The sequence below is a fragment of the Ptychodera flava genome (assembly GCF_041260155.1).
Source record: "Ptychodera flava strain L36383 chromosome 23 unlocalized genomic scaffold, AS_Pfla_20210202 Scaffold_23__1_contigs__length_28996876_pilon, whole genome shotgun sequence".
NCBI lineage: Eukaryota > Metazoa > Hemichordata > Enteropneusta > Ptychoderidae > Ptychodera > Ptychodera flava.
Window position 1 is genome coordinate 842,351 of NW_027248277.1, and position 26,991 is coordinate 869,341.

The 26,991-nt window shown below is 36.5% G+C and overlaps 1 protein-coding gene and 1 long non-coding RNA gene across 2 annotated transcripts in view; one reads left to right on the top strand and one right to left on the bottom strand.

Moving 5' to 3' along the window:
* Window positions 1-11,977, bottom strand: part of LOC139123961 (myosin-6-like) — a 43,451-nt gene extending 31,474 nt beyond the window's left edge. Inside the window, exons 1-3 of the mRNA XM_070690105.1 lie at window positions 11,902-11,977; window positions 9,247-9,735; window positions 8,445-8,524 (exon numbers count right to left, since the gene is read on the bottom strand). Coding sequence (XP_070546206.1) covers window positions 8,445-8,524; window positions 9,247-9,735; window positions 11,902-11,977 — 645 coding nt within the window. The remainder of the gene's footprint in view (window positions 1-8,444; window positions 8,525-9,246; window positions 9,736-11,901) is intronic.
* Window positions 1-19,413, top strand: part of LOC139123437 (uncharacterized) — a 103,909-nt gene extending 84,496 nt beyond the window's left edge. The window contains exon 7 of the long non-coding RNA XR_011549662.1: window positions 19,275-19,413. This is a non-coding gene — a long non-coding RNA (uncharacterized lncRNA). The remainder of the gene's footprint in view (window positions 1-19,274) is intronic.
* The last annotated feature ends 7,578 nt before the right edge of the window (window positions 19,414-26,991 follow it).

Here is a 26,991-nt window from a genome sequence, read left to right on the forward strand (position 1 = left end):
ACATATGTCAGAAATATCTTGGTGTCAGTAAATTGAAAGTCTGTTTTGCCAAGTTTACTAATCACTATGAAATCTGCAGTTCATATAAAAAGCATGACAAGTTCCTGATACTTTTCTGTTTCCTCTATGAGAATTCAGTATTAGAAAGCAACATGCACTAATATTTCACAATCACATTTTTCTTACGACAGTTCTGAACAGGTGGTTATCCATAAAATGTGTGGAATAAATTAACAGCTCATTCAAAATACTGTTAGTATTAAAAGTTTAGATTGACACTTTTAAATTTCAATTTTACAACTGATATGACAACAATTTCATTAAATACAGAATGACTGAATATTTGAAATGTACCCCAAAAATTACCACAAAAGTGGGATATAAATTTAATAATAATATATATATATATATATATATATATATATATATGGTAAAAATTGATAACAAGTAGAAAACAATAATTAGGCGTTACTCAGAGTTTCACAAGGATCATCAGACGAAAAATTCTGATGATCACTGCAGAGTACACATGTAGCGTGAAACTCTGAGTAATATCTAAGTACTGTTTTGTACTTGTTATCAATTTTACTGTAAATCGCTCTGCCATACAGGTATTGAGCACTCTTTTATCCTCGGCAATGTGTAACCGTACTCTCTGTGCCCAGTTCAGAGGTCGCCATAAAGCCATTATGGTGATAACCGGGAGGGCACATTGTATACCGGTACATTTTGTATATATAATAACTATCGAGACGAACTTAAAAACAGTTAACTACTTGGATCTAACATTGAATCTCTCAGATGGAAAGTACTTCAATATAGAAAGCCGAACGACCCACCAGTATATATTCACAAACAGTCCAACCATCCCCCTGTGATCACCAAAAACCTACCGTCCGCGATCAGCAAGCATATATCGGCGCCCTCAAGCGATGAATATATCTTCAACAAAGTAGCACCCATCTACAACAATGCGCTCAAGGCCAGTGGCGGAAAAATATTCCTCCTCCTCATCGAGAAGCACTTCCCCAAAGAATCAAAGCTCCACAAAATCTTGAACAAGAACACTGTCAAGGTCAGCTATAGCTGTATGGGAAACATGACATATGTAATAAAATCACACAACAAGCAGATCTCCAGCGAAAACCATGCTGAGCCTAATAAAGCTGAGTGTAAAAGTCGGGCCAGAAATACATGCCCGCTCGGAGGTGAATGCCAAACTAAGAGTATTATTTACAATGCCAAGGTATGACAAATAACGGTAGCAGCAAAAACTACATCGGCCTCACAGAAAACCCGTTTACAACCTGCTTCTCCAACCACCTACACTCGTTCACCAACAAAAAGTGCAAAACCTGTTGTTATGTAGGTCATTTACCCCACACTCATCATGACCTGAGTTCAATTAGTCTAGAACATTCCAAGGTCACTGCCCTTGATGACCTCACAACCTTGAATTCAATTAGTCATGTTTGGAATGTTCTGGAAAGTTGATTAGTTGTGTAAGGGAGATAATTTTAGAACAGTAATTAGCATGTCAATAAAAGTTCTAGTTCTTAGATTGTTCTTACATGCCTTTATAAAAGGGACGTGCACAGCTTCCAGTCAGACTTTTGGGATCGTGTCTCTTGTGTGTTACTAAACTCCAGCAGTAGTCATTCTCAAGACTTTTCAAGACCTTCACTGCCAACGCTGGATTTATACTGTGGACTTTGTGCAACTACAAGCCTGCAAGCCGAAGGACTGTTCATTCATCCGACTGACTGTTACAACTCTGAGACTGGAGCTTTGCCGTCCCAGCTGAGATAAGTAGTCTGTACACTTTTAAAGCTTGTACTCTATCCCTGACTTAGCAATTAGTTTTATTTTCATAATAAATTTTGTTTAAACGGAAACTGCTGAGTTCACTCTTTTGTTCGTTTTCTCTGCACGTAACAAAATTGGGGGCTCGTCCGGGATCGAACATTTTGAGCCGTTTGACAACATTTTGCCAGCCTTTTTAAAACTACTGTATACTGTGAACTCAGCGAAATTTAATCATGGCGGAATTTAAACCAGAGGAAATGGATGACCTTGATCAGGACACATTTGATTCCCTCAGAAAAGACGACCTCATAACACTGGCCAATTTCCTTAAGGTAGAAGTTAGACGATCTATGCGCAAGCGAGAAATACAGTTCAAGATTGCAAAACATTTAGTTAAATCAGGCCATTTTGAGGAGTCTGCCTTAAAAGATTATGAGCCCGAGTCTACCTCTGAACTCAGAAAATTAGAATTAGAAATGCAGACAAATTTGGAGATCAAGAAACTAGAATTACAAATGAGAGAGAAAGAATTAGAAATGGAAGAAAGACAAAGAGAGAAAGAAAGAGAGGAAAAAGAAAAGGAAAGAGAATTAGCAGAACACCGACTGCAATTAGAAATGAAACGTTTAGAGCTTGGACAGTCAGGAAAATTCTTCCCTTCAGACAAGTTTGACATCACTAAGCATTTCAGGCTAGTTCCCCCTTTCCAAGAAAAGGATGTTGATAAATATTTCCTTCATTTTGAGAAAATTGCTCAGAGTCTGAATGGCCTAAGGAGTCCTGGTCTATGCTTTTGCAGAGTGCTTTGGTGGGTAAAGCCAGAGAAATTTACATTCAGTTGTCAGTAGAGCAGGCTTCAGATTATGATTCTGTGAAGGAATTAATTCTCAAGGGTTATGAGTTGGTGCCTGAAGCTTACCGTCAGAAATTTAGGGATTGTGAGAAGGTGAAAGATCAAACTTACGTTGAATTTGCTCGAACAAAAGAACAACTGTTTGATCGTTGGTGTTCTTCTGAAAAGGTCAGTCAGAATTATGACAAATTACGACAGCTCGTTTTGATTGAGGAATTTAAAAGGTGCATCCGGAGTGACATCAAGACGTTTATCAATGAACAAAAGGCAGATACATTAGAGGTTGCTGCACGTTTGGCCGATGATTATTCATTGACCCACAAATCTTCATTTCTCAGCAAACCATCCCAGTCCTTTTCATACAGAAACAATGCAGGTAAATTTAACTCCTCCTTTTCATCCAAGAATTTCTCAAAGGACAGTAGAAAATCAAATGACAACAGTTCACAAAATTTAAGTAACACTTCCACATCATCAGATCCCAAGTCTCAATCTCCTTCTGACAAACAGTTCGGTACACTTTCTTGTAATTATTGTAAGAAAGACGGCCATTTAATGTCAGAGTGTTTCAAATTGAAAAGAAAACGTGAAGGTCAAAGTGGTCAAAGTGGATCTAAGCCACCGGCTTTATTTCTTCATCGAACTCAATTAGAGTCTAATAATGTGTGCAACACATTTTCTGAGGTTAAACCCCTCTTATCCCCAATTAATGAGGTCAAGGTCAATTCTTCTCAAGATAGCATTATGGGTATTTTCGAACCATTTATTCATGATGGTTTTATATCACTTTCTAGTGATTTTTCTTCCGCTACCCCTGTCAAAATTTAAGAGATACCGGGGCTTCCCAGTCTCTTTTGTTGGCAGATACCCTGCCGTTTTCTGAAAAGTCATTTTCAGGTTCTAAAGTTCTTATTAAGGGGGTAGATTGCAATGACTACATTCCTGTTCCTCTCCATAATGTCTATTTGTCTTCGGACTTTGTTTCTGGACCTGTGACTTTAGGTATTAGGCCTTTTTTGCCTTTTGAAGGGATTCACCTTCTTCTTGGAAACGACCTTGCTGGGGACAAGGTCATTACTAATCCACTTGTGCACGATAAGCCTAGTTTATATCAGGATCCAGACCCAATTAAACAAGAGATTCCTGGTTATTTCCTTCGTGTGCAATTACTCGAGCCATGTCAAAGAAAACTTCCGAGAATCAAAATACTCTCAAGAATAATGTCACAGATGTTGACTTAAATGACACCTTTCTCAGTCAGGTGTTTGACACGGATCATTCCGTTATCCCTCGTGGATTTGAAACTTCCAGTAAAACTTCTGCTGACCAAAGTCAGACATTTTCTAGATCAAATCTCATTGCAGAACAACACAAAGACCCAGATATTTTGTCTTTGTTTGACAGGGTAGATGATGAAGGTAAAACTTCAGATAGCTCTGTTTCCTATTATACAAAATCTGGTATTCTCATGCGTAAATGGAGACCTCCAGATGTTTTGGTTGATGACGATTGGGCTATAAAACATCAAATGTGGTTCCAAAGCCCTACCGTGCTGAAATATTGCGCCTGGCCCATGAAACGCCCTGGGCTGGTCACTTAGGAGTCAGGAAAACTTATCATAAAATTCTCAGTCACTTTTATTGGCCTAATCTCAGGCAGGATGTAGCACATTTCTGTAAAACTTGTCACACATGTCAAATGGTAGGAAGCCAAATCAGACCATTCCAAAGGCCCCTTTACAGCCAATTCCTGCATTTCAAGAACCATTTAGTAGGATACTAATAGACTGTGTTGGGCCCCTACCAAAAACAAGATCAGGAAATGAGTACATGCTGACAATAATGTGTACATCAACTCGGTTCCCCGAAGCCATACCACTGAGAAATATAAAGACAAAGACTATAGTGAGAGCTTTAGTCAAATTTTTCACTTTATTTGGCCTCCCTAAATGTGTCCAGTCCGATCAAGGCTCCAACTTTATGTCTGGAATTTTTCAACAAGTAATGGATCAGCTAGGCATTAAACAGTATAGGTCATCCGCCTATCATCCAGAAAGTCAGGGTGCTCTTGAGCGATTTCATCAAACTTTGAAAACATGATTAGGACCTACTGTTTTGACACAGAGAAGCAGTGGGATGAAGGAATTCATTTTCTGCTCTTTGCTGTTAGAGAGTCAATTCAGGAGTCTCTTGGTTTTAGCCCATTTGAGCTTGTATTTGGACATACAGTCCGTGGCCCACTTAAGCTCGTTAAAGAGAAATTCCTATCAGACGATGATGATTGTCTGAATATTTTGCAATATGTGTCAGATTTTCGTACGAAACTCTCTAAAGCATGTGAATTAGCCAGAGAAAATCTTGAGTCATCTCAGCAGTCAATGAAAATCAAATATGATAAAAGCACCTCAAAACGGAAGTTTGAACCAGGTCAAAAAGTTCTTGTTCTACTTCCAATTCCTGGCAAACCACTCCATGCTCGTTACTTTGGGCCATATCTAATCGATAAGAAATTGAGTGATTTAAATTACATCATAATAACACCTGACAGGCGAAAACAAAAACAGCTATGTCACATAAATATGCTTAAGCCATATTTGGATAGGGATAATCCTACTAAACACAAGCCTGTCAGTACCGTCAGTTCTGGCATTATGAAGATAGTGATACTGAAACTGACTTGAGTGAAAATACTCTAAACTCAAAGCTGGGCTCGGTCAAGCTTCAGAACTCAGAAATCCTGGAGAAGCTGGAGTCTACAAAGTTGGCACACCTCCAGCCAGAACAACAACAACAGGTGAAAGAACTGCTCCACGAATATAAACACCTGTTTCAAGATGTTCCAACGAGGACAAACGTCATCTATCACGACGTTGATGTTGGGGACAGTAAGCCTGTAAAACAACATCCATACAGACTGAATCCAACAAAAGCGAAATATCTCCAGGAAGAAGTCAAATACCTGCTGGACAATGACTTTATTGAACCCAGTAAAAGTAACTGGAGTTCGCCGTGCATACTTGTTCCCAAATCAGATCACAGTTATCGTATGTGCACGGACTTTAGGAAGGTCAACACTTTAACAAAGACAGACACTTTCCCAATCCGAGGATTGATGACTGCATCGACCGAGTGGGAAAAGCCAAGTATGTGACGAAATTTGACCTACTGAAGGGATTTTGGCAAGTCCCTCTGACGGATCGTGCTCGTGAAATATCCGCCTTTGTTACACCAGACGGATTGTTCCAGTACAAGGTGATGCCATTCGGAATGAAGAACTCTCCGGCAACGTTCCAACGGATGATCAACGACGTCATATCCGGGCTAGACGGATGTGCAGCTTACGTTGACGACGTCGTCCTGTATAGTGACACCTGGGAGGAACACATCAAGCTCATGCGGAAGTTCTTTGAGAGACTGAGCAAAGCAATGTTGACTGTCAACCTTGCCAAATCTGAGTTTGGTTGGGCTAGGGTAACTTACCTCGGACATACTGTAGGACAGGGTGAGGTAAAACCTGTTGATGCCAAAATCAGTGCCATTTCAAGTTTTCCCATACCAAACTGCAAACGACAACTGATGCGCTTTCTCGGTATGGCTGGTTACTACAGAAAATTCTGTCCAAATTTCTCCACAATTACTGAGCCTTTGACTAACTTACTTAAAAAGAAAGTAAAGTTTGTTTGGTCAGAGCAATGCCAACAGGCATTTGATACACTTAAAGCCATACTGCAAAGTGCCCCAGTGTTGTCTGCACCAGATTTCACTTTGCCATTCAATTAGCTGTAGATGCTAGTGATACGGCTGCTGGTGCTGTTTATTGCAAGAGGATAGTCATGGTGTAGATCATCCTGTTTGCTATTTTTCACGCAAATTTAACAAATCCCAGAGAAACTACTCTACAATTGAAAAAGAGTGTTTATCTTTGATATTAGCTTTACAGCATTTTGAAGTTTATGTTACTTCTTCAAATCAGCCAATAGTGGTTTATATTGATCACAACCCTCTTGTTTTTCTGCAGAAATTTAAAGGCAAAAATCAGAGATTGCTAAGATGGAGTTTAATGTTACAGGAGTTTAATCTTGATATTAGACATATCAAAGGCAGAGACAATTTAATTGCAGACTGTCTCTCTCGTATTTAGAGTTTATTGTTGTTCACTTTCAAGAAATTTTACTTTAGAAAAAAAAAAAAAAAATTTTGTACTTAAATCCTTTTCAAGATTACATTTGTAAAAGAAAGATTTTTCTTTGAAAAATTTTCTTTTTTTTGAAGAGGGGTGTGTTATGTAGGTCATTTCCCCACACTCATCATGACCTGAGTTCAATTAGTCTAGAACATTCCCAAGGTCACTGCCCTTGATGACCTCACAACCTTGAATTCAATTAGTCATGTTTGGAATGTTCTGGAAAGTTGATTAGTTGTGTAAGGGAGATAATTTTAGAACAGTAATTAGCATGTCAATAAAAGTTCTAGATTGTTCTTACATGCCTTTATAAAAGGGACGTGCACAGCTTCCAGTCAGACTTTTGGGATCGTGTCTCTTGTGTGTTACTAAACTCCAGCAGTAGTCATTCTCAAGACTTTTCAAGACCTTCACTGCCAACGCTGGATTTATACTGTGGACTTTGTGCAACTACAAGCCTGCAAGCCGAAGGACTGTTCATTCATCCGACTGACTGTTACAACTCTGAGACTGGAGCTTTGCCGTCCCAGCTGAGATAAGTAGTCTGTACACTCTTAAAGCTTGTACTCTATCCCTGACTTAGCAATTAGTTTTATTTTCATAATAAATTTTGTTTTAACGGAAACTGCTGAGTTCACTCTTTTGTTCGTTTTCTCTGCACGTAACACTGTACAGAACTTTCCAAGCACAAATGGAATCTGAAGAACAAAAATATGCAACACTCAACCAGCTGGTCTGTTTTGTGCCATGCTGCTGTTTACACCAATGCAACAAAGAGATGTAACCTTTGCCTGAAAGAGAAACTGTTCATCATCAGTGCTGAGAAGCCTAACCTGCCAAACAATCGATCGGAGCTCATCTCAAAGTGTCGCCATGAGAACAGATACCTCCTGTCAACTACCATGCCCCTCCTCTAGGAATACCCTACCGTAGAACATGCAGCGCACTATGTGGAAACACGCATAACGGAGTCAGGAACACGTTGAACCACGCGTGGAACAACATAAGCAAAGCAAAAGATTCACTCGAAGATAAGATAAGTTGAACCAATTGTCTGATGATCGCTACAGAGTACATATGTAGCGTGAAACTCTGAGTAACGCCTAGGTCCCGGTTTCTACTTGTTATCAATTTTACCATATATATATATATATATATATATATATATATATAATATATATATATATATATATATATATATATATATATATATATATATATATATATATATATATATATTTATTGTTTTACCTTTCTTGCGTGCAGGGGACACTCTGTTTTCAAAAGTTGAAATAGGGGGGGGGGGGGGGTCACTCTGTTTTCGAAAGTTGGAATGGGCCGGGGGGGGGGGGGGTGGCGTCAGCCACTTTTTGACATAAGCAAAAAAATCCCCCCCCCCCCCCACCCGGCCGAAGAAACTGACCAGTCTCTAACATAATCATAATACATGACTTACTATGACTCATGTAAAAGTTTACTTCTGTACAGTAACTATATTTTCATATTGCCAAATATCAGCAGCTGCCATGTAAGTACACCCTCTTAGGTTGCATTTTTTGTAGTTGCCAAGGTGATCAATTATTTTCAATGATTGTAAACTTACATCAATGTGTATCTCTTCAGCATCCTTTCCTTCAATGACATCGTCATAGACTTTCACTGGTTTAAGTCCACCACCATCTCCTGAACGACAAACATTAAGAGCTATTTAGACACCTTTACAGTTTGGATAAGTACCACTGGGTAAATTTAAGTAGGCACGTAATATTTCACTTTTTATTAATTTCAACTTTAAATGAAATAATGCAGGGTTTTCTGTAGAACTTCTCGAAGTTGAAGATATGGGAATAAAGTGAATTTTATCCAAAGTGTTAGAATATTGAGCAGTATAGTATAGACCCTATTTTTACATTGAATCCTGGGCCTGACTCTGAATTACCAGATAAACCACAAGATAAATGCTTTTGGAGAATTCATAGCATATCATTATAATTAAGCAATAAAGCACACTCAGTGATGGTATACCACGAGATTTTACCAGTTCATGACATTATGCACGAGTGATAGCGAGTGCATACATGAAGTGAACTGGTCAAAATCGAGTGGTATACGGCTGTCGCTGGGTGTGATTTATTGCTATTATATAATAACAGTATATTGAAATTCTGGCATGGAACATCAAAACAGATTTTTGCTCAAGCTGAGAGCTCGCGCATGTGCAGCTGTGGTATATCGCCGATATACCACGGTTCTTTTCGCATCTCGACCAATCAGATCGCTGCATTTGTGTAGTCATATAATGGTATGGTATAATATAATTTAGAACATTGAGAAACATCAGATTTGAGATAAAGTCCAGTAGTTGCATGCTTATATGAGTATATCATTTGACAGAGCAAAGTTACTATTTATGAAGAACAGTTCCAGTTCATTAAATCTGGCTTGGTCATATGTTGCTTTCAACGTGAGTTTTAATCCAACTTTGTCAGCCTCCTCTCTCATCTTATCAGTTATCAATAGTGGTTCAAATGAGTCAGGAAAACTACCAGATAGACATGTGTGTTCTAATCTGTATAGGTTGTACAGAGTGGGTAGGTTTAGTTGGATTGCCAATGAGCAATTGTTGATGCCTGTTACTTTAGCTTCACCAAAGTGTTCCTCACAATTGTTGTTTATTGTCTCTTGGCTTCCTTTATTAGCAATCACCTGACTAGATTTTTTGTGGAATTCTTCTTTGCACCTTTTCATTGCAGCTTTCAGTTTTTCCTGTTTCTTCCTGATGCTCTGTATTTGGTCTTGATCACTGAGACCTTTCAGTTGTTCATCAAGATATTTCATTTGTTTTTCATAGAATTCTTCATCTGCTTCAACATGCACCTCAATATTACCAGTTTCTATAGGACAGAGATTAATGGATAAAATACATGAATAGCATCATTGTTTTGGATATTTCACAGTAAAGAAAACAAAATCTACCCTAATTCGGAGAGAAAGCTCACTTAAATATTTAGGATCTCTATTTCTGTAAATTTGATTCTTATGTCCTGTAGGCTGTGAGATTTAGTTGCATATTTGAGATATGTAATGGTTTCTCTAACAATTTAAAACCTATCTTATCACAATATTGCAAGAAGAAACACTGACATAAACATTATATCCTCATTACAAGATATATACAACCAATGTGAATGTAATCACCTGTGGTTTATGAACTTACAAGTTGCTATGTACAAACCCTAATATAGCAATGTTTTTTAATTAATACTTCATGCAAATAAAATAGCAAGTATCAAATTATATGTAATATTCGGTGATTTTTTGCAAATCTAAATGTTCTGACATTTTGATGTGAAGGTGGTATAATTGGTTTAAAAACAGAAATACCAATTAAAACTAAGTCTACATATTGATACCTGTATACGGTATGATGGTATTATACTGTAGAATCATGAGGGAACAGGTCACTCATATTCAACTGGTTGGTTCTATGCTGCTTGTTTCAGGAAAATATGGAAATAAACTGAACACATGCATATTTAACTTGGTTAGCTTGTACCAACCAGATATGAACTGAAAATGCTCACGGTTCATTATATATTGCAGTGATGTGTAAATTTGAACCTTTGCCACATGTTTGCAACTTCATTGAAAGTATTATGATCAACATAATGAACAATAATCACCGCAGATTAGGTCAAGATGTATACAAAAATGTAATTAGCTGGAATAAAAATATTTAAGTTTCTTTACTGCTGTCATTGTATCACCACTTTATATAGCAAGTGTAATTACCGTTGGCCAAGTCCTTCAAGCCATATATGCCGAGCTGTGAAAGCTCATTAGACATGTAAATCTATAAATTAGCTGACATGAAAATGTGAAATGACTTTTGATATGTTTTAGCCTGGTGTAATCATCAATGTACATAGCATGTTTGCCAACTTTGATCAAGTAAATCCCAGCATATATCCTTAATGAGAAAAGTTCATTAAATATGTAAATTAGGAATTGGCTTTAAGTAAAAATGCTTAATGATTATATTTAATACAACGTAATATAATATATATTTCAATAAATGTAGCAAGTTTCATCAACTTAGGTCCAGTCAATTCAAATATAGATCCCTAATTAGCAAAGTTCATTAAATATGCAAATTAGGAATTGGCTGCAGTTAAAATGCTTAATGACTTTCAATAATGTTAAATCAGAGTATCTTTAATATACGTACCAAGTTTGGTCGATTTTGATCCAGTCAAATCAGACATATATCCCTAATTAGGAAAGTTCATTAAATATGCAAATTAGCAACTATCTTTCATGTCACCCCTTTATGGTTACCACTGCTGATATATCTTGGTGTGATCAACATTTGTAGCAAATCTCATCAAATTTTGTGTAGTCGTTTTTAATGTATATCCGTTTTTTCTAAAATCATTAATTATGCAAATGAGCAAAAAGTATGCAAGCCACATCCACCAAAAACTAATCAGTTCTTGCCATTTGCTAAATGAATCTATGTACTAGATTTGATTCTGATCAGATAGGCCGTTTTTGAGATATCGGACCGACAGACAGACAGACACACAGACAGACAGACAGACATCGGTGCGACATATACTCACGTGTGTAAGCACGTGAGCGAAAAATCATAACTGAAGGAAAAATTAAGTCCATTTAATTAAGTGTATGCAAATATCAGATATGGAAGTCTAGTTTACCATTGCAATCAGGCGATGATGATGGTGATAGTTGTAGTGGTTTATCTGGATTGGTACACAGTATTCTTCTAACTGTATCTTGGACCTGACCATTTCATCTGAGTCTGCTCTCACAACTTTCCCATGTTTTGACAGTTTGCTTTTTTTCTCTCTCGTTTTCTGCTTTTCTTCGAATTCCTGGCACTGGATTTCTTTTTGTTTCCATTTTTTACTTTTTTCCGACAAGAAAATGGCAGTGGTAGGCATTGAAAGAAAGACAATTTACTAGTTTTCTTCTGCTCTACTGTGGTTTCTGTAGGCTCTCCGTCTTTGACTGATGACAATCCAGATTGCACTGCTTACCAGCCCTTGCCGCAGTATCCATATCTTTTGTGTTTGCCATCCCAAGGTGCATTTCTGTTGTTTCTGCAGACTCCATATCTTCTGTTATTGATATCCCAGAGTACTGCACTGCTGTGGTTCTGTAGTCTCCCTATCTTCCCTGACATTGGCCTCAGGTTGTACTGCTGTACTTTCTGTTATCCCCCTATCTTCCCTGACATTGTCCTCAGGTTGTATTGTTGTGCTTTCTGTAGTCTCCCTATCTTCCCTGACATTGTCCTCAGGTTGTATTGTTGTGCTTTCTGTAGTCCCCCTATCTTCCCTGACATTGTCCTCTGGTTGTACTGCTGTACTTTGTGTAGTCCCCCTATCTTCCCTGGCAGTGGCCTTAGGTTGTACTGCTGTACTTCCTGTAGTCCCCCTATCTTCCCTGGCAGTGGCCTTAGGTTGTACTGCTGTACTTCCTGTAGTCCCCCAATCTTCCCTGGCAGTGGCCTTAGGTTGTACTGCTGTACTTTCTGTAGTGTCTCTATCTCCCCTGACCGTGACTTCAGGTTGTACTGCTACAGTCTCTGTTGTTACTTTGCTGCTACTGACTGACAACCCAAGTTGCATTGTAGATTCAGTCTTCTGAGCTTTGTTCTTTTCTTGTCTTATCATCTTTCTTTCATCTTTCCCTGCATGAATCAAAATCATAAATGTAAACATTTCAAGTTCATTTATCAACCGATACAGACACTGTAAATATATGAATCCCAATACACCATAATCTAAGTTAGAATGCACCTCGAGGACAGATGGTATCCATACCTCAAATCTTCTTTCAATCTACCACTTGTTTGGTCATTTTGAAACTTATAAAGGAACAAAGGTTTTCACAGGCTTAGTTCTTTTGAAAATCGAAAATTTTAATTTCCCAGTACAAAGTTATGCAGCGACTGTAGGCATTGTCCAGAACAATTTGTATGAGAATTGCTGAAATGTGATTTCACAAATTTCTTAAGATTTTTCTTTCACAATGAAGCAAATTTGCTCAAATTATCAGAACACTAGCTTTCCTACAATTCTTCTTAGGGTATGTATTTTCAAGATGGAACATAAAGGGAGAACGCGCCTCAGGGACACAAATTTGGACTTTCTAACTTTTACAATTTTGTTCTGATATACAATTTGTTGGGATTCATTTTAAAGCTCTTGATGTAAGAAAACTTTTCGCCAGCTTATTTTTTTGAAATTCGAAAAATATTCTTGATTTTGAAAGAAAATGGTTGAACGATTCCTCAAGGAATGTTTGACTAAAAGTTCAAGCCTTTCACTTTCGATATAATTTTCATGTAATTGGCTTGGATGATGCTTATGTTCAAATGGCATCTTGCAAATTTATATTTCACCCAATGACATTTATTGTAATTATAAGGCAACTTTGTATAAAATTAAGAATTTTTCACTTTAAAGTATCTTGTTTGTGTCCTAATTTATTACACTACTCCATATGTTACTTCCTGTTAATCTAGCTGAGTGGTCTATATAATTGAGTTATTGATGATATCAAGAAATTCCTGTATATTGTCTTATGTTTCCAAGAAACATTTAATGAGGGACTTTGTTCTAATCAATGTATCAAAAAAGTATTTCTTTTGCTGCTGTTGACTAGATCACCTGCTACCTTACCTGTCAGAGGTGACATTTTGATTTCCATTTATGCACTTATATACAGTCACTAATCTATTGGTGTTCAAAATTGTTGCTGTGGTCATAGCTTATCTATATATAGAATGATGTATCCTCAAACATTTTTGTCATAAATCTGCATAATATTTGACGACTTTTCCTTTTCAACAAAGATTAAATTTTCGTAACATATCATTTGACTGGCCCTCATTTTTTAAATTCTTCATGTTGTCACTGAATTATGAAAATGTCTCTTCATACTCGATTTGGAAATAACATTCGATATTTGATTACATTCTTTATATAATATCGGTTTACTAAATTTGTGCAATAGGTAGTATATTATTAAACAACTCAGGGGGGTCAAACCTACCTTTTTTATAAGAGTTTTGTTTTTCTGAATCTTTATAAGTTAATGATGAAGCAAACTTAGCTAAGCTTTCTGTTACAACTTCACTGTTAGCTAAGTCATCTTTCAGCAGCTTTGCATTCTCGAGTGCTAGCTTGTGATCTGTTACATTTTAATTATCTTAGAAGTCAGCTTTTCTGTTTCATTCTCGACAACACAGTAATCCTTGTGATCTTCAAAGTGTGTTTCAATCATACCAGCAATGTGTGAATCATCCTGGACTGTTGTCGGTAGACCAGCTGCCATTGCTTCCAAGCCTTCAAAACTGTAATCAGTGTAGCATGATGGAGGAAGGCAAAGGTCAGACTGTTGGAGAGATTGTAATAATGAATTCGCTGAATTATATTTGTAGGGCTTTGGCTTGGCATGGCCACTTTGAAGTTTTTCAAGTAGGAAGTTCTTTGTTGTCTTGTATGCCTGTTCAGACACTCCATGAACCTGCCATTCAGTTGGTTTTTTACCAAACTCTTTATATTTGTTTGCTGCAGATCCAATGGAAGCTGCTATTGAGTCACATCTTTTCAAGGCTTCCTCTGTGTTCAGCTGACCATATGTTAGTATGTTATGTGCATCCGTGTCTATTTCAGTCTGCGGTATTTCATTATCAAAATATTGCTGTCTAGGTTTTGGAAGAATCTCTTTGTGAGGAATATCAGACAGTTTCCTACCATCAATTTCAGCTCTGTATGCACATTGAAAGTAATCATATATACATGGACCAATGGAAAACAGTATATCAGCTTGACTTGCCATCTGTAACATCGACCATTCCACATCTGAAAATTCATCCTTCACCAGGAGACAGTTTTGTTCCTGACAGACATGGTTGATCAACACCAGTTTTGCACCAGGGAATAGTTTCCTTCGTATGTTTACAGCCGCCCATCCTGTCTTTGGAGCATAACCAACCACATACTTGATATTTTCTAACTTTCCTAGATCAGGGAAGTAACTTTCATGGTTTACCAGCCATTCCACTTTAGGCATCTCATCAACTCCATTCTTTATCTGTGCTTTTATCAAGGTAACACCACAGCTCGCAGCATCTTTTATCTGACCCTCACTGAGTTTTACATCAATCACCGTGGAATATGCTTTGAGATATTCTCCTGATTCTGCCTTCCTAGCTATGAAATCCTGGATTATAGCTCTGTGATATCCAGTCAGACCACGGGCATCTTTGCTCCAGGCGTCAAAAGAAAATACTACACCAGAAGGAGTCGGTACAGCAAGTTGATGTAGCTTAGCTTTGGGAAAAAGTCTTTCATGAAAAGCAGCTGCTGCATTCATTGTCTTTGGTGAAAAGCTGACCACATGTTTTACACCTTGCAAAATGTTCAGTTGTGGATAGTACATGTTGTGGTTGATAAGCCAGTGTATTCCAGCTGGGTCTTCACCAGGCTTGGACCATTTATCCCTTGTAGCTGGGATCAGAGTAACTCCAACACTCTCTGCATCTTTCTTCTGGTCTTCACTGACTTCAACATCAAGGACAGTACAGTAGACTTTCGAAACTACCGGTACATCAGACTTCAGTGTGTTTTCACAGAAATCTTTGACCAGTGTTCTAGTTGGTTGTGATGTCAGGTCATCTGATGCTGTATTCCATGATGTCAATACAAGCAGTGCTTCAGAAAGTCTGTTTGCCATTGTCTCTGGAGGAATGAAAATGTAATTAGAGCTACAACATAGGAAAACTATGTAAACACTGTTTCGTATTATGATTTTGTGAAATAAACAATGAATGTCATACATTTTTCACAGCTACAGTACAATGTAGTTTGGTTGAAATCTTTAATTGCTTACAGTAGAGTAACAATATGCTTAAAATATTTGTCATCCAATATCTACATTCATTTGTGTATCCTTTTTTCACTACTTGTCACTAGAACAGAAAAGAACCAAACTAAGGAAATTTCATCCTGCTATTAAATTTGGCAACTTTTACACGGATATGCGTTACTGCTTATGATATAGCCTAAGTAAACACAAGTACAGTTTTTGTGAAGGCCACAAGGTCACTGCGCTTGAAACTTTCATTTGAGGTCAAAGAGTATTGAGTATGGACTGTTCAATTGTTAGGACTGTGGTCATTTTTCAATGAAAGATGTGCCAAGATACTGGTATGTGTGTAAAAAGGTATCAAGACCAGCTTCATCAAAAATCATGGTAATTACGGCGACACTCATAGAGTTGACAACACAAGTTTTAAAAAGTGTGTGCGAATAATGATTAAACATGGCAACTTCAGAATTTGCTGGTCCTGTAAGCCTTAAACACACAGCAGATTTCATCATATTTGCACATATCAGGGACTATCATAACTGGGACTTGCATAAAAACAGTAATGTAAAGACTTCTGATAGGTAGTTTTGAAAAAGTTAGCCGAAATATGCTTTCACAAAATTACTACTTTTCATTAAATTGTGAAGATGACTTAGTTATCCTAAAAGATTTGCTTGCCAACTTTCCGTCAAAGTACCATCACATCAGATAAATATAGACATGAAAAGACAGGTGAGGTGGAAAGGGTATCTAAGGTCATGTCTATTGCCAGTGATGAAACTAACATAGCAGTTAAATAAGATAGTGCCTGGTACCAATTCCACTTTATGAATAATTATTTTAGTTCAAAGAAATGGAGCTGTGCATATGTACTTTACAATTAGTACGCACTGGTGGCTTTTGAGATTAGTGTTTGTGCTGATGTATTGCAAAACATAATGCAAGGACCCAGAGTAATATCTCAACAAGGAAAGAAAAGTTTAGATCAATCTGTTTGTAACTCATACTGTTGTAAGTTGAGTCTTCCAAGGCACACTTTTTATATGATTGAGATATTTGTGTCTTTGTTATTACCTGACTGTGTTGATTGCTATAATTACTAGAAATATATCTACAGTAAAGTGTTTGGAGTGGCCGGATTTCAAAATATGAAAATGAACAAGATGGGATAATCAAGTCATTTCCTCTACTGTGACAATGCTTTTTACAGTAACTGACATTATGTTGGCACACCATATCCTAGGCAGAAGTTGGTGATTAATTTAATATATTCACTCCCATTTCTGTAAAAACATCCTCAATCTCCAACTGCAATAGGTTTTGATTAATCTATTAGTAAACAGGATTTTTTATCAAACTGCATTGTTTCTTATAAATAACATATTATATGACTTTGATTATAATTTATTCAGAGAGAATTACACGTAGAGATGATAGAACAATTCTCTCATAAGTCATGTCTACATTTTGAATGTGGTAAATATTCAATAATTTATGTTCACTAAAATTCAACAAGAAAGCCTTGAGAATTCTGTGACCAGGATGCCTTTTGATGAAAACATCAACCGACATATTAAAATGTGACACTTGGTAGAGAGAATATAACATACCTTAAGTAGCTGATTGGCTTGATGGATTCTATCAACAGAAGAAATTACTGACGGAGATCGATCGCTCTATTGAAGCTTGGAGTACCAGAATACAACAAGAAACTTTTGAAATATGCCTGAATTGGTAGAGTTTGACAGAAAAATTGTCCAGAATTTTGTTTCTGTATTGCACAGCACACGTAGCTAGTAGCTATGTCATAAATACCGGTACTCTGTCACATGATTGATAACAAACCGACTGTGTTAATTTGTAACAGTAATGAGTTTAAAGTTCAGTTTTGTCAACCAGTGTATGACATGGTGATTGTTTGCAGTCGTGTCATCTTGTAAATCATTATACTGATAAAGACATTAAATGCAGTGTCCTTATGAATGATAAATTTCACACTAGGTAGGTAGGCACAAGCACAATGGCATATCATTCCACTCACAGTGTAAGCCATGAACTACATTCTGATGCATACTGTATGGTTCCATTCTGAAAATAAAAATGCTTATCTTTGTATGCATACCACAAGTTTCACATCATAAAATTTAACCAAAGCAGACTGTATGTAATGGTTGACTCACTTGATTCTACCTCAAGCAAGACAATGCCTGGCACTCTTACAATGGATCATTCAAAATTGTGGCTAAGGGGTGTGACATTACCTCAACTTAACAACTTTACATAAATTTTCAATATTGAACAGTTTATTATGACTTGTTGAACTTTTAACTTGTGCAGATTCATCCATGAACATATGTTAAATTTAAGCATAGACAGGAGAGAAACTAAGTTTGTGGCTATTGATATAAATAGTTAAAATATTAAAGTGTAAGTCATCCCTTTTAAAAATAATAGCTAAGAATAGTCTTAAACTGTGCCTAATTGGCCACAGTTCTAGAAGACCATACCAACTGGAAACGTTAGGTACATGTCAAGGTTATAGAATGTAATTGAAGAAATAAATTCATGGCTGTTCCATGACAAGTTTAATTGTACAGGCAATATCGTTTTAGTTATAATCATTGAAGTATTGTATATTAACTGATACCATATAATGATACCCACATTTAGAGGTTTATCCTCAAAAATCTTTCTAACCACTGTGTCTTTGGGTACCAGAGTTTTAACACAAGCATCACATTAATAAAAAAATGCCATGTTCACTAGTGTCACGTCGGGTATCAGGTTTCACTGTGTGTCATAGAAAGTGTCAGAAACAAAATTAATAGTATAGCTTAGATATCAAGACTAGGCAATGTGTTTCCAGAAGTTATTGTTTTGAAGGTAGGAGTGTGGCATTGAATTTATAGGATCAGGTATCTCTTTAAAGTTTGATGTTAAAGGAGGCGCTGCACCCAACGCAGCGTATTTTGCTCAAAAATCATTTTTTGCAAATATTCATTCAATTATGCTCTAATAAATGACATTGTTGAATAATGTACTACTCCAAAGTCTACAACAAATATTGAAAACAGTTGGAAAAGAAGGTACAAATACATTTCTTAAATATTGTCTTCCCCTTTGTTTGCACATTCAGCTACTTTGCAACTCCACAGTGTGTGACCCAGCTGATGTGAATATGTCAAGATACCGTAGTTACCTTCGTCTGGTGTTTCAATCATTGGTTTTTTATGCCCATCTCAGAAAAAAAGATGTGTACATTGTCTAGATTGGATTTATTTGGCACTTTCATGAAGTATTGACATGCAGATTCATGTCACTCTACAGTGAATTCACTCACAAAATTTCACAGCATGGCAGTGTTGTGTTCAGCACTACAATGCTACGACAAATATATCTGAAGTATGATGGACATTCTCTGGCAAAAAACCACCACAGAAATTGAATACTCATTCTTTACTGCTTTTCCATGAGTTACAGTATTCGTTGTTGATATTGTTTTTCTATTCTCTCAAATAATTTCTTACAGGAGTTTCTGTCGACACCAGTGGTATGACAGTTCGATGAAACCCCACTTGGAAAATTTCTATCAAACTCACCTGCAGAGGGCGCTGTCTAGAAAAAATGAGATATCTGTAGACTCCCTTGAAAACAAAGTTCAAGATAGCATATATAGGAAGATATTTATTACTTGTACCAGTTCAATGTAAGAGTCGGTGAACTACTCTGCATACTCGGTTTTAGAGTAAACAACTTATAGGCAAGGCAATGTATGTAAGGGATGTCACAAAGATTATGTGTTTATGAATCATCTTTCTTTTCTTTCGTAAAAGCCATTTTAGCTCATATTTGGTTTTGTATATAATACCAAAAAGAGCTTATATGATGAGTCGGTGGCATCTGTATGTCTGTATGTTTGTGGGTATGTATGTGCGGATGTATGTCCGTCACACACAAAGGCTCCCATACCGCCAGAGCTACCATCTCAGTATTTGGTGTACAGGTAGATGCAGGGGTTGAGATGTGAATTTGTTCAAATGAACACATCAGTGTCAAAAATGTGCAAATGAGGTAAGAAAAAGTGAAATCCTGCAAATGTGCAGGAGTGATGGCATGCCAGTAAAAAACAGGCCAACTCCACTATTTTGAGTCATTTCCTGTCATTGTTTATGAACCGTTACATATTAACAGACCTGCTCAAACCATAGACAGTAGAGGGGGGGGAGACCATCTATACTTAAACTAAGAGGGGCTTATTTCTGCTATGCATGTTGCTAAAGTTGACCTCCAGTACCTAAGTTTCAGACCTTTAATTAATAATTACTTTAATTTGTCATTCTTGTTTTTCTGGTTTAAATATTTCTTGTTGTTTTCTGGTTGTACTGTGCAGAAATCATTGTCATAACATCAACGTAGAATTTTCCTCCACTGAACAGATAGAAACAACATTTATTATTGATCGTTGGTAACCCAAACTGGTATCAATATCTGATCAAATTTGAGCGACACCGTATAATTGCGGTATTTTTTTAACAAATCATGAAATTTTGCATAAGCATTTCAGGTCGTTTCAAGTCTGTGATTTTTTCTTGTGCCTCATATATTACCTACAAACAAACCTTGAAATTTGGCAGCCCAGTATAGATTTTCCTTGTGGTTGATCACATTACATTTGACTCTGCAAAGTAGTGAGTTAGTTTTTACAGAATTCACCGACTTGACATACTTGCAAAGTAGGTCGGCAGCTAGACAGACTGTATACCGGTATACAGTGTTATAAAGCGCATATAAAATGACTGACATAACTCAGAAACCCCCTGCTGCTATTTGGCCAATGAGAAGAACACACGCTATTTGTACATGTGTTGTGCGAAGCCACTTGGACATATAGTACATTGAACAGGTTTTAAAACTGATCTGTTGACCATTGCTCATCATGCGAGATATCCAGAGAAAAGTTGAAGAAGAGTTATATTCAGGGAAAAGATGTGTTCATCAATACACCAACTGGCACTTGTCAATCACTGACGTACACAGTCTCCCCACATTCTTTGGGTTCTCATTGTTTCAGTCACATAAGAGAACAGGCTTAAACTGTAATAATTTCAGTCTCCCTACTATTGCTCTGATGAAGGAGCAATTCCAGAAGTTTTACACACATCTGTAGGGGATCAAGCGGTAACTCCTCCCAATATGCAAAATGCGATGATGTCATCTTATGAATAAAATTTCAGTACAAACGTCATCTCATTAATAATTTATAGTAATTCAGATCATTCAAGTAAAAGTTTGTGATTCCTGGTGACACTCTCCAGCATGTTCACCCTAGTAATTATGAGATGAAATAAATGATAAGGACATGAGTTTGGCAGTTAGTAGGCAAGAATCTGCAATTCTTTAATGAAGCTAACAGGAAATAGAGGCTTTGCAGGCCCCTGAATGTGAACAATAAGCACTGCAGGAAAGATAACATACAAAATTAACAAGTGTCAATAATACTTGAAGTTACAGAACTGTTGGTATTTTTATTTGACCTGCCAACAACATGACATTGGATGCTTAAAACAGGAGACCAAGATCTAACTTGCTTGTTAAACAAATTAAATATGTGATACACTCTTAATTAAGAGAGGGCAGAGTGGGAGAAGAAAGGGAGACAGCTGACCATGACTTCTGGCTTCAAATGAAAATATGGCACAAGTAATCACAACCAGTAGAGGGCGCTGTCTCCTATGCTGTCAGGGTAGATAATAGTGACAACAGCAACAACAGATTGAAGCTGACGCATGGAGAAAAGAATGGGGTGGTGAGGGAATATGGAACAACTATAAAAACAATAGCAGAGGAACGGCCATACTATGGAAGAAAGATTGTGAACTTGACATTAAGGTAATTAAAATGGCTCACGAAGGACGAACTATTATAGCTATGTTAAAATATGACAATGTTAATATTTTACTTCTGAACATCTATGCTCCAAACTCTGTTAAAGAACGAAAAAACTATTTCAATTTACTCAGTGAGGAAATCGAAAATGCCTCACGAGATCATGTATCAGATTCTATGATATGCGGCGGTGATTTCAACTGCGTTGTAGATACATCCAAAGATAAGATATCCTCAGCTAAGTTGTGTAATGATAGTAGTGTACAGGAGATTAAAGCTATGATGAATCAGTTCAATCTGACTGATGTTTGGAGAAGACTACACCCACATCTTCTCCAATACACGTGGCACAGACTTTGTAAAGACAAAAAGAACTATCAGACAAAAGTTAGACTGGACCGGTGGCTCTTCACGAGCGACTTGTTTACTGAGGTTAAAAAGTGTGAAATTTTATCTTGTGTTATTTCAGATCATCAACCAGTTGTAGTTGATATGGAATCTTTAGAAGGTGTAAAACGTGGGAAAGGGACATGGAAATTCAATAACAGTCACCTGTCATGTACTGATTTCAAAAACCAAGTAGAAAACCTCTGGAAATTTTGGCAAAGTCAAAAACCTCTTTTTGATGACATTTCAGTTTGGTGGGACAAAGGCAAGGATAAACTTCGAGAATTGGCCATTAAGTATAGTTTACAGAAAAACAGAAGTAATAAGAAACATCGTAATCTGTTGGAAAAAAGGCTGCACAGTATGATGACATCAGATCAATCCGCAAGTGATATTGAAGAGGTTAAAAACCAGTTAAAATCATATGAATTAAATCAAATACAAGGACAGCAAATTCGATCAAGGGCCCAATGGGTTGAACAAGGAGAAAAGTCTTCAAAATATTTCCTCAATCTAGAAAAACAGAGAGGTAAAGAAAAACTATTCAAGGAGGTTAGAGACAAGAGCGGCAAAATAGTGACTGATATTGATTCTATATTAGACATACAAGCAGAATTTTATGAAGATCTTTACAAACAAGAAAATGTTGACACCCTACTACAGAGGGAATTAATAGATAAAACCAACATTGCTTTAAGTAATCAAGATAAACAGAGTTGTGAAGGTCAAATTACACAGGAAGAAGCTCTCAACGCTTTAAAGTCAATGGCCAACAATAAGTCACCAGGTTCTGATGGCCTTTCAGTGGAATTCTATAAATGCTTCTGGCATATTTTAGGGTCTGACCTAATTGAAACATTTAACGCTTGCTTTAATTCAGGGGAATTGACGAATAGCCAGAAACTTGGTTTAGTTTCTTTGCTCTATAAAAAGGGAGATCGGGCAGACTTAAACAATTGGAGACCAATAAGTCTCCTCAATGTAGACTATAAGATTCTTGCAAAAGTAATTGCTAATAGGGTGCGGAAGGTAATTGGCAAAATATGTAGCCCAGATCAGTGTGGATACATCCCCGGGCGGGAGATAGGTGATAATATTGTCTTTACTAGAGATATTATTGAATACGCTAATTTTACTGATAAACCTCTTATTGTCATAAGTCTTGACCAAACAAAAGCTTTTGACAGGTTAAACAGAGATTTCCTTTTTCAAGTCCTTGACAAATTCAACTTTGGCACTGACTTTATCAAGTGGATAAAAATTCTTTATAATAATACTACATGCAAAATTAAGTGTAATGGCTTTCTTTCTCGCAATATTCATCTTCATAAGGGTGTGAGACAAGGGTGCCCCTTATCACCGTTACTGTATATTATGGCAGCAGAAGTGCTAGCTGAAAATATTCGTAAAGATGACAGCATATCAGGATTCATACTACCAGACAAACAAGAGGAAAAAATTAAGAGTTTTGCAGATGATACGACTCTTTATTTGAGAAATTTGAAAAGCATTACTCAGTCGTTGAAAATGTTCAACAAATATGAAAAAGCAACAGGTGCAAAGCTGAACAAAAAGAAATCCAAAGGTTTATGGGCTGGGAGTTTTAAAAACCGCACTGATTCGTGGAAGGGATCGATTTTCAAACAAGGTTTTGGAGATCATGGGAGTTGGGTTAGGAAACAATAACACTTCTAGAGAAAACTGGAAAACAGTGATGGAAAAATTTACGAATTGTCTTAAGATCATGAATACTAGAAATCTGTCTTTTAAAGGCAGGGCAATAGTAGCTAATATGCTGGCTGCATCAAAATTATGGTACCTGGCATCATTTGATCACGTACCTAAGGAAATTATTAATGAAGCAAATAGTAAATTATGGAATTTTATTTGGAGAGGCAAACGAGAAGTTATAAAAAGGGGCATTTTCATTCAAAGATATGACGACTGTGGCAAAAAAGCTGTCGACATTGAAGAAAAAATTAATGCACTCCAATTAAAGTGGCTTATGAAATTATTTGAGAAAAATCCAGATAAGGGACCCCTAAATGGGCCAGCTTATCAAAATATTTCATAGCGAATTATGACAATAAACTGAATAGTGATTATCACTACCTCCATCTCAATTTCAAAGTCAACAACAAACGAACCCCAATGGTGTATGGGGATATGTTAAATACCTGGAGTCACTTAGACTTACAAGAGTGAATCTACCAACATCAAAACAGAATCTTCTTAGAGAAGTTCTGTGGTATAATGACAATATTAAGAATGAAGGAAGTGTCCTCTTTTATGAAAAATGGTCAAAGAGTGGAATTTTAAGGCTTAGGGACATCTGGAATGATGACAGAAATGACTGGCTTCAACCATGGGAAATAATTGCAAAAATTAGAGGAGGTACAAATAGACATGTGCAAGAGGAAATCAAGACAGAGTATGAAACACTCCTCAATGCTATTCCAGATTCCTGGAAACAAATCATCTCTTCAAACATCCATAATGAAGAAAACTATGATATTTTAGACTTAAAGAATTATGGTCTGACAAAAAGTGATGTCAAAACCAAGTCACTTTATTGGAAATTAGTTGATAAGAAATGGCATGCAGTCAAAGGTCAGATTGGTCAAAAATTGGCTGAGAATCTAAGTCTCACTGACAGCTACAAACTATATTTACTTTATTCAACCGTCTTAATTCAACAGGAATTGTCAGCAATTCAGTAAATGATTTAAATTGGAAGATTTTCCATCGAGGCCTAGTCACAGGAAGCTTGGCCAAAACTTTCAATTTAAGTGATGGGAAATGTCATATTTGTGGCCAAGAAGAAACACTGGAACACATCTTATTTGAGTGTAAATATGTTAAAGAAATCTGGCAGAAATGTATTTGTTTCTTTGTCAGAAAACACAACTTTGATAATAATATCAATATCAAAAGATTAGCAATTGCAGGAATCGAAAATGATAATAATGCAACATCTGACATTATTTACTGTATTACTTCCTTTGTAAAATATACAGTTTGGAATATTCGAAATTCGGTTACTCTTGATGGGATTAAAGTTTCCTTCAATCCTATGTCATGCAATTGAAATGTTATCTCTCCTCATGGATGAATACATTATATTTCACTTATAAGATGATGAACAAAACTGAGGATTTTATCACAAAGTTTTCAAGCCTTGTAAGACTTGAAGGAGAAGAATGCATCCTGAATGCATTCATATGATGATCTTGTAATTAAACAGCTAATTATTTGGGGGTTTTTTTGTCTTCAGACAAGACGCATTGTAATTTTAATGCATTCACAGTTATGTAGATTTGTTTTATTTGTGACTATGTGGAAATAAATTTATCTTTTTCAAAAAAAAAAGAAAAGATATAGTGACATTACCAGTACTCTTGTACTGTGGTTCTTCACAATATTGCCTACATTGCGTTCCTCAAACAGAACACAAATTATCACGTTCACCCTAAATATTTTACAACCCTACAACATCTGAGTTCACATAACAATTAAATTAACACAAAGTTGACAATTTTAAACCTCATACAGGAATGTCAATGGCAAGCAAAATCCCTCTTACTGTTACAGAAGACCTTACAGTCAATCATTATCAGACATGAACAAATTTCCGAAGATAGTAAGACTTAAATGGCTTGAAATCACTTTGAATTTTTAACTTACTGTGCAGATGATCCACCAAGTGACTTTCTATGCCTTGCTTAATACAAAAAGTAGCAGATTATTGATACTTCATAGTCCATTATTTTATTCCCGTAAAACTACTGGGAGCAATTACAGCAGAATGGACAATATTGTTCTCATGGAAAACATAGCATGAACTTAACTACAGACATTGTGAATAACCTCATTGTAGATGAAAAACATATCAAGTAAATCTAACAGTAGAATTTTGCTTGCACTAAGCCTGTTTCATATGTAACGATTAACGTTTCAAGGAATTCCCTACCAGTCTCCATATACATCATCTGCAGTGCATTCTGTAGCTGCCACTGCATATTCACTGCTTAACAGTTCCAATTGACCCATTTGGACGATTGCCAGAATATGTGAGGTGCTCTTTACGTCTGTTCATAAGGTTTCAGGAAGACTTGTGTCATGAATACTTGGTATAAATCAGAAGAAAAGTTGTTGAACTTGCATTAAAAAGTAAAAACCCTGGCCCATTTAATACCACAGCCATGATTGTAATATGTATTACAATAAGGTATTATGAAAATTATTGCAGGGTATTGTCCTCAGCTGGTCGTCAGGCAATATCGTCATGTATCCCTAGCAGCTTTTAAGTAACAACTTGACTGAGTATCCAAAAGTCAAAGACATTGTATTTCAATTGACTTTAGAAACACTCATGGTACAATCACTTATAATTAATAAGGCACTGAATTCTCATGCTACTATACATTGAATAAAAAAGAAAAATGGTTTTGAAATTCAGAAAGATAGAAATGGGTATCAAGTATTACAAGTTGTAAAATTTCTTCATTACAAGGCTAAGATATACAAAGAGAAATTCAGTAGAAAAATTATAATTGTCAAAGCTGCTAGCTATCAATACAAAATGGCAAGTAACAGGTGGAATTGCACAAATAATTGCACATTGAGATAAGGCATTGCAAAAAAATAAATTATAGCACATGACAAAGATTGCAAACAGGCTTTCCAATACAACCCTGTTTGGAAAAAAATTAAAAATCTACACCGTGGTCCAGCCATGAAAACCAACAATGTATGCTACAAACATAGCTACAACTTGAGGCTGGTCAATATAACAAATTGAATGCACATGGTAGACAGAAAATACACAGCATTGTAAGACAAGAAAGTGGAACATAAGGCACAATTTTCTACTTTGCAGCAAATATCAGAAAGAAAACTGTTTTTGTTAAAGCCAGAACCGACATAAATTTTAGAAGTGTTTGGTAAAGAGGGTAAAAGAAATGTACCTTGTT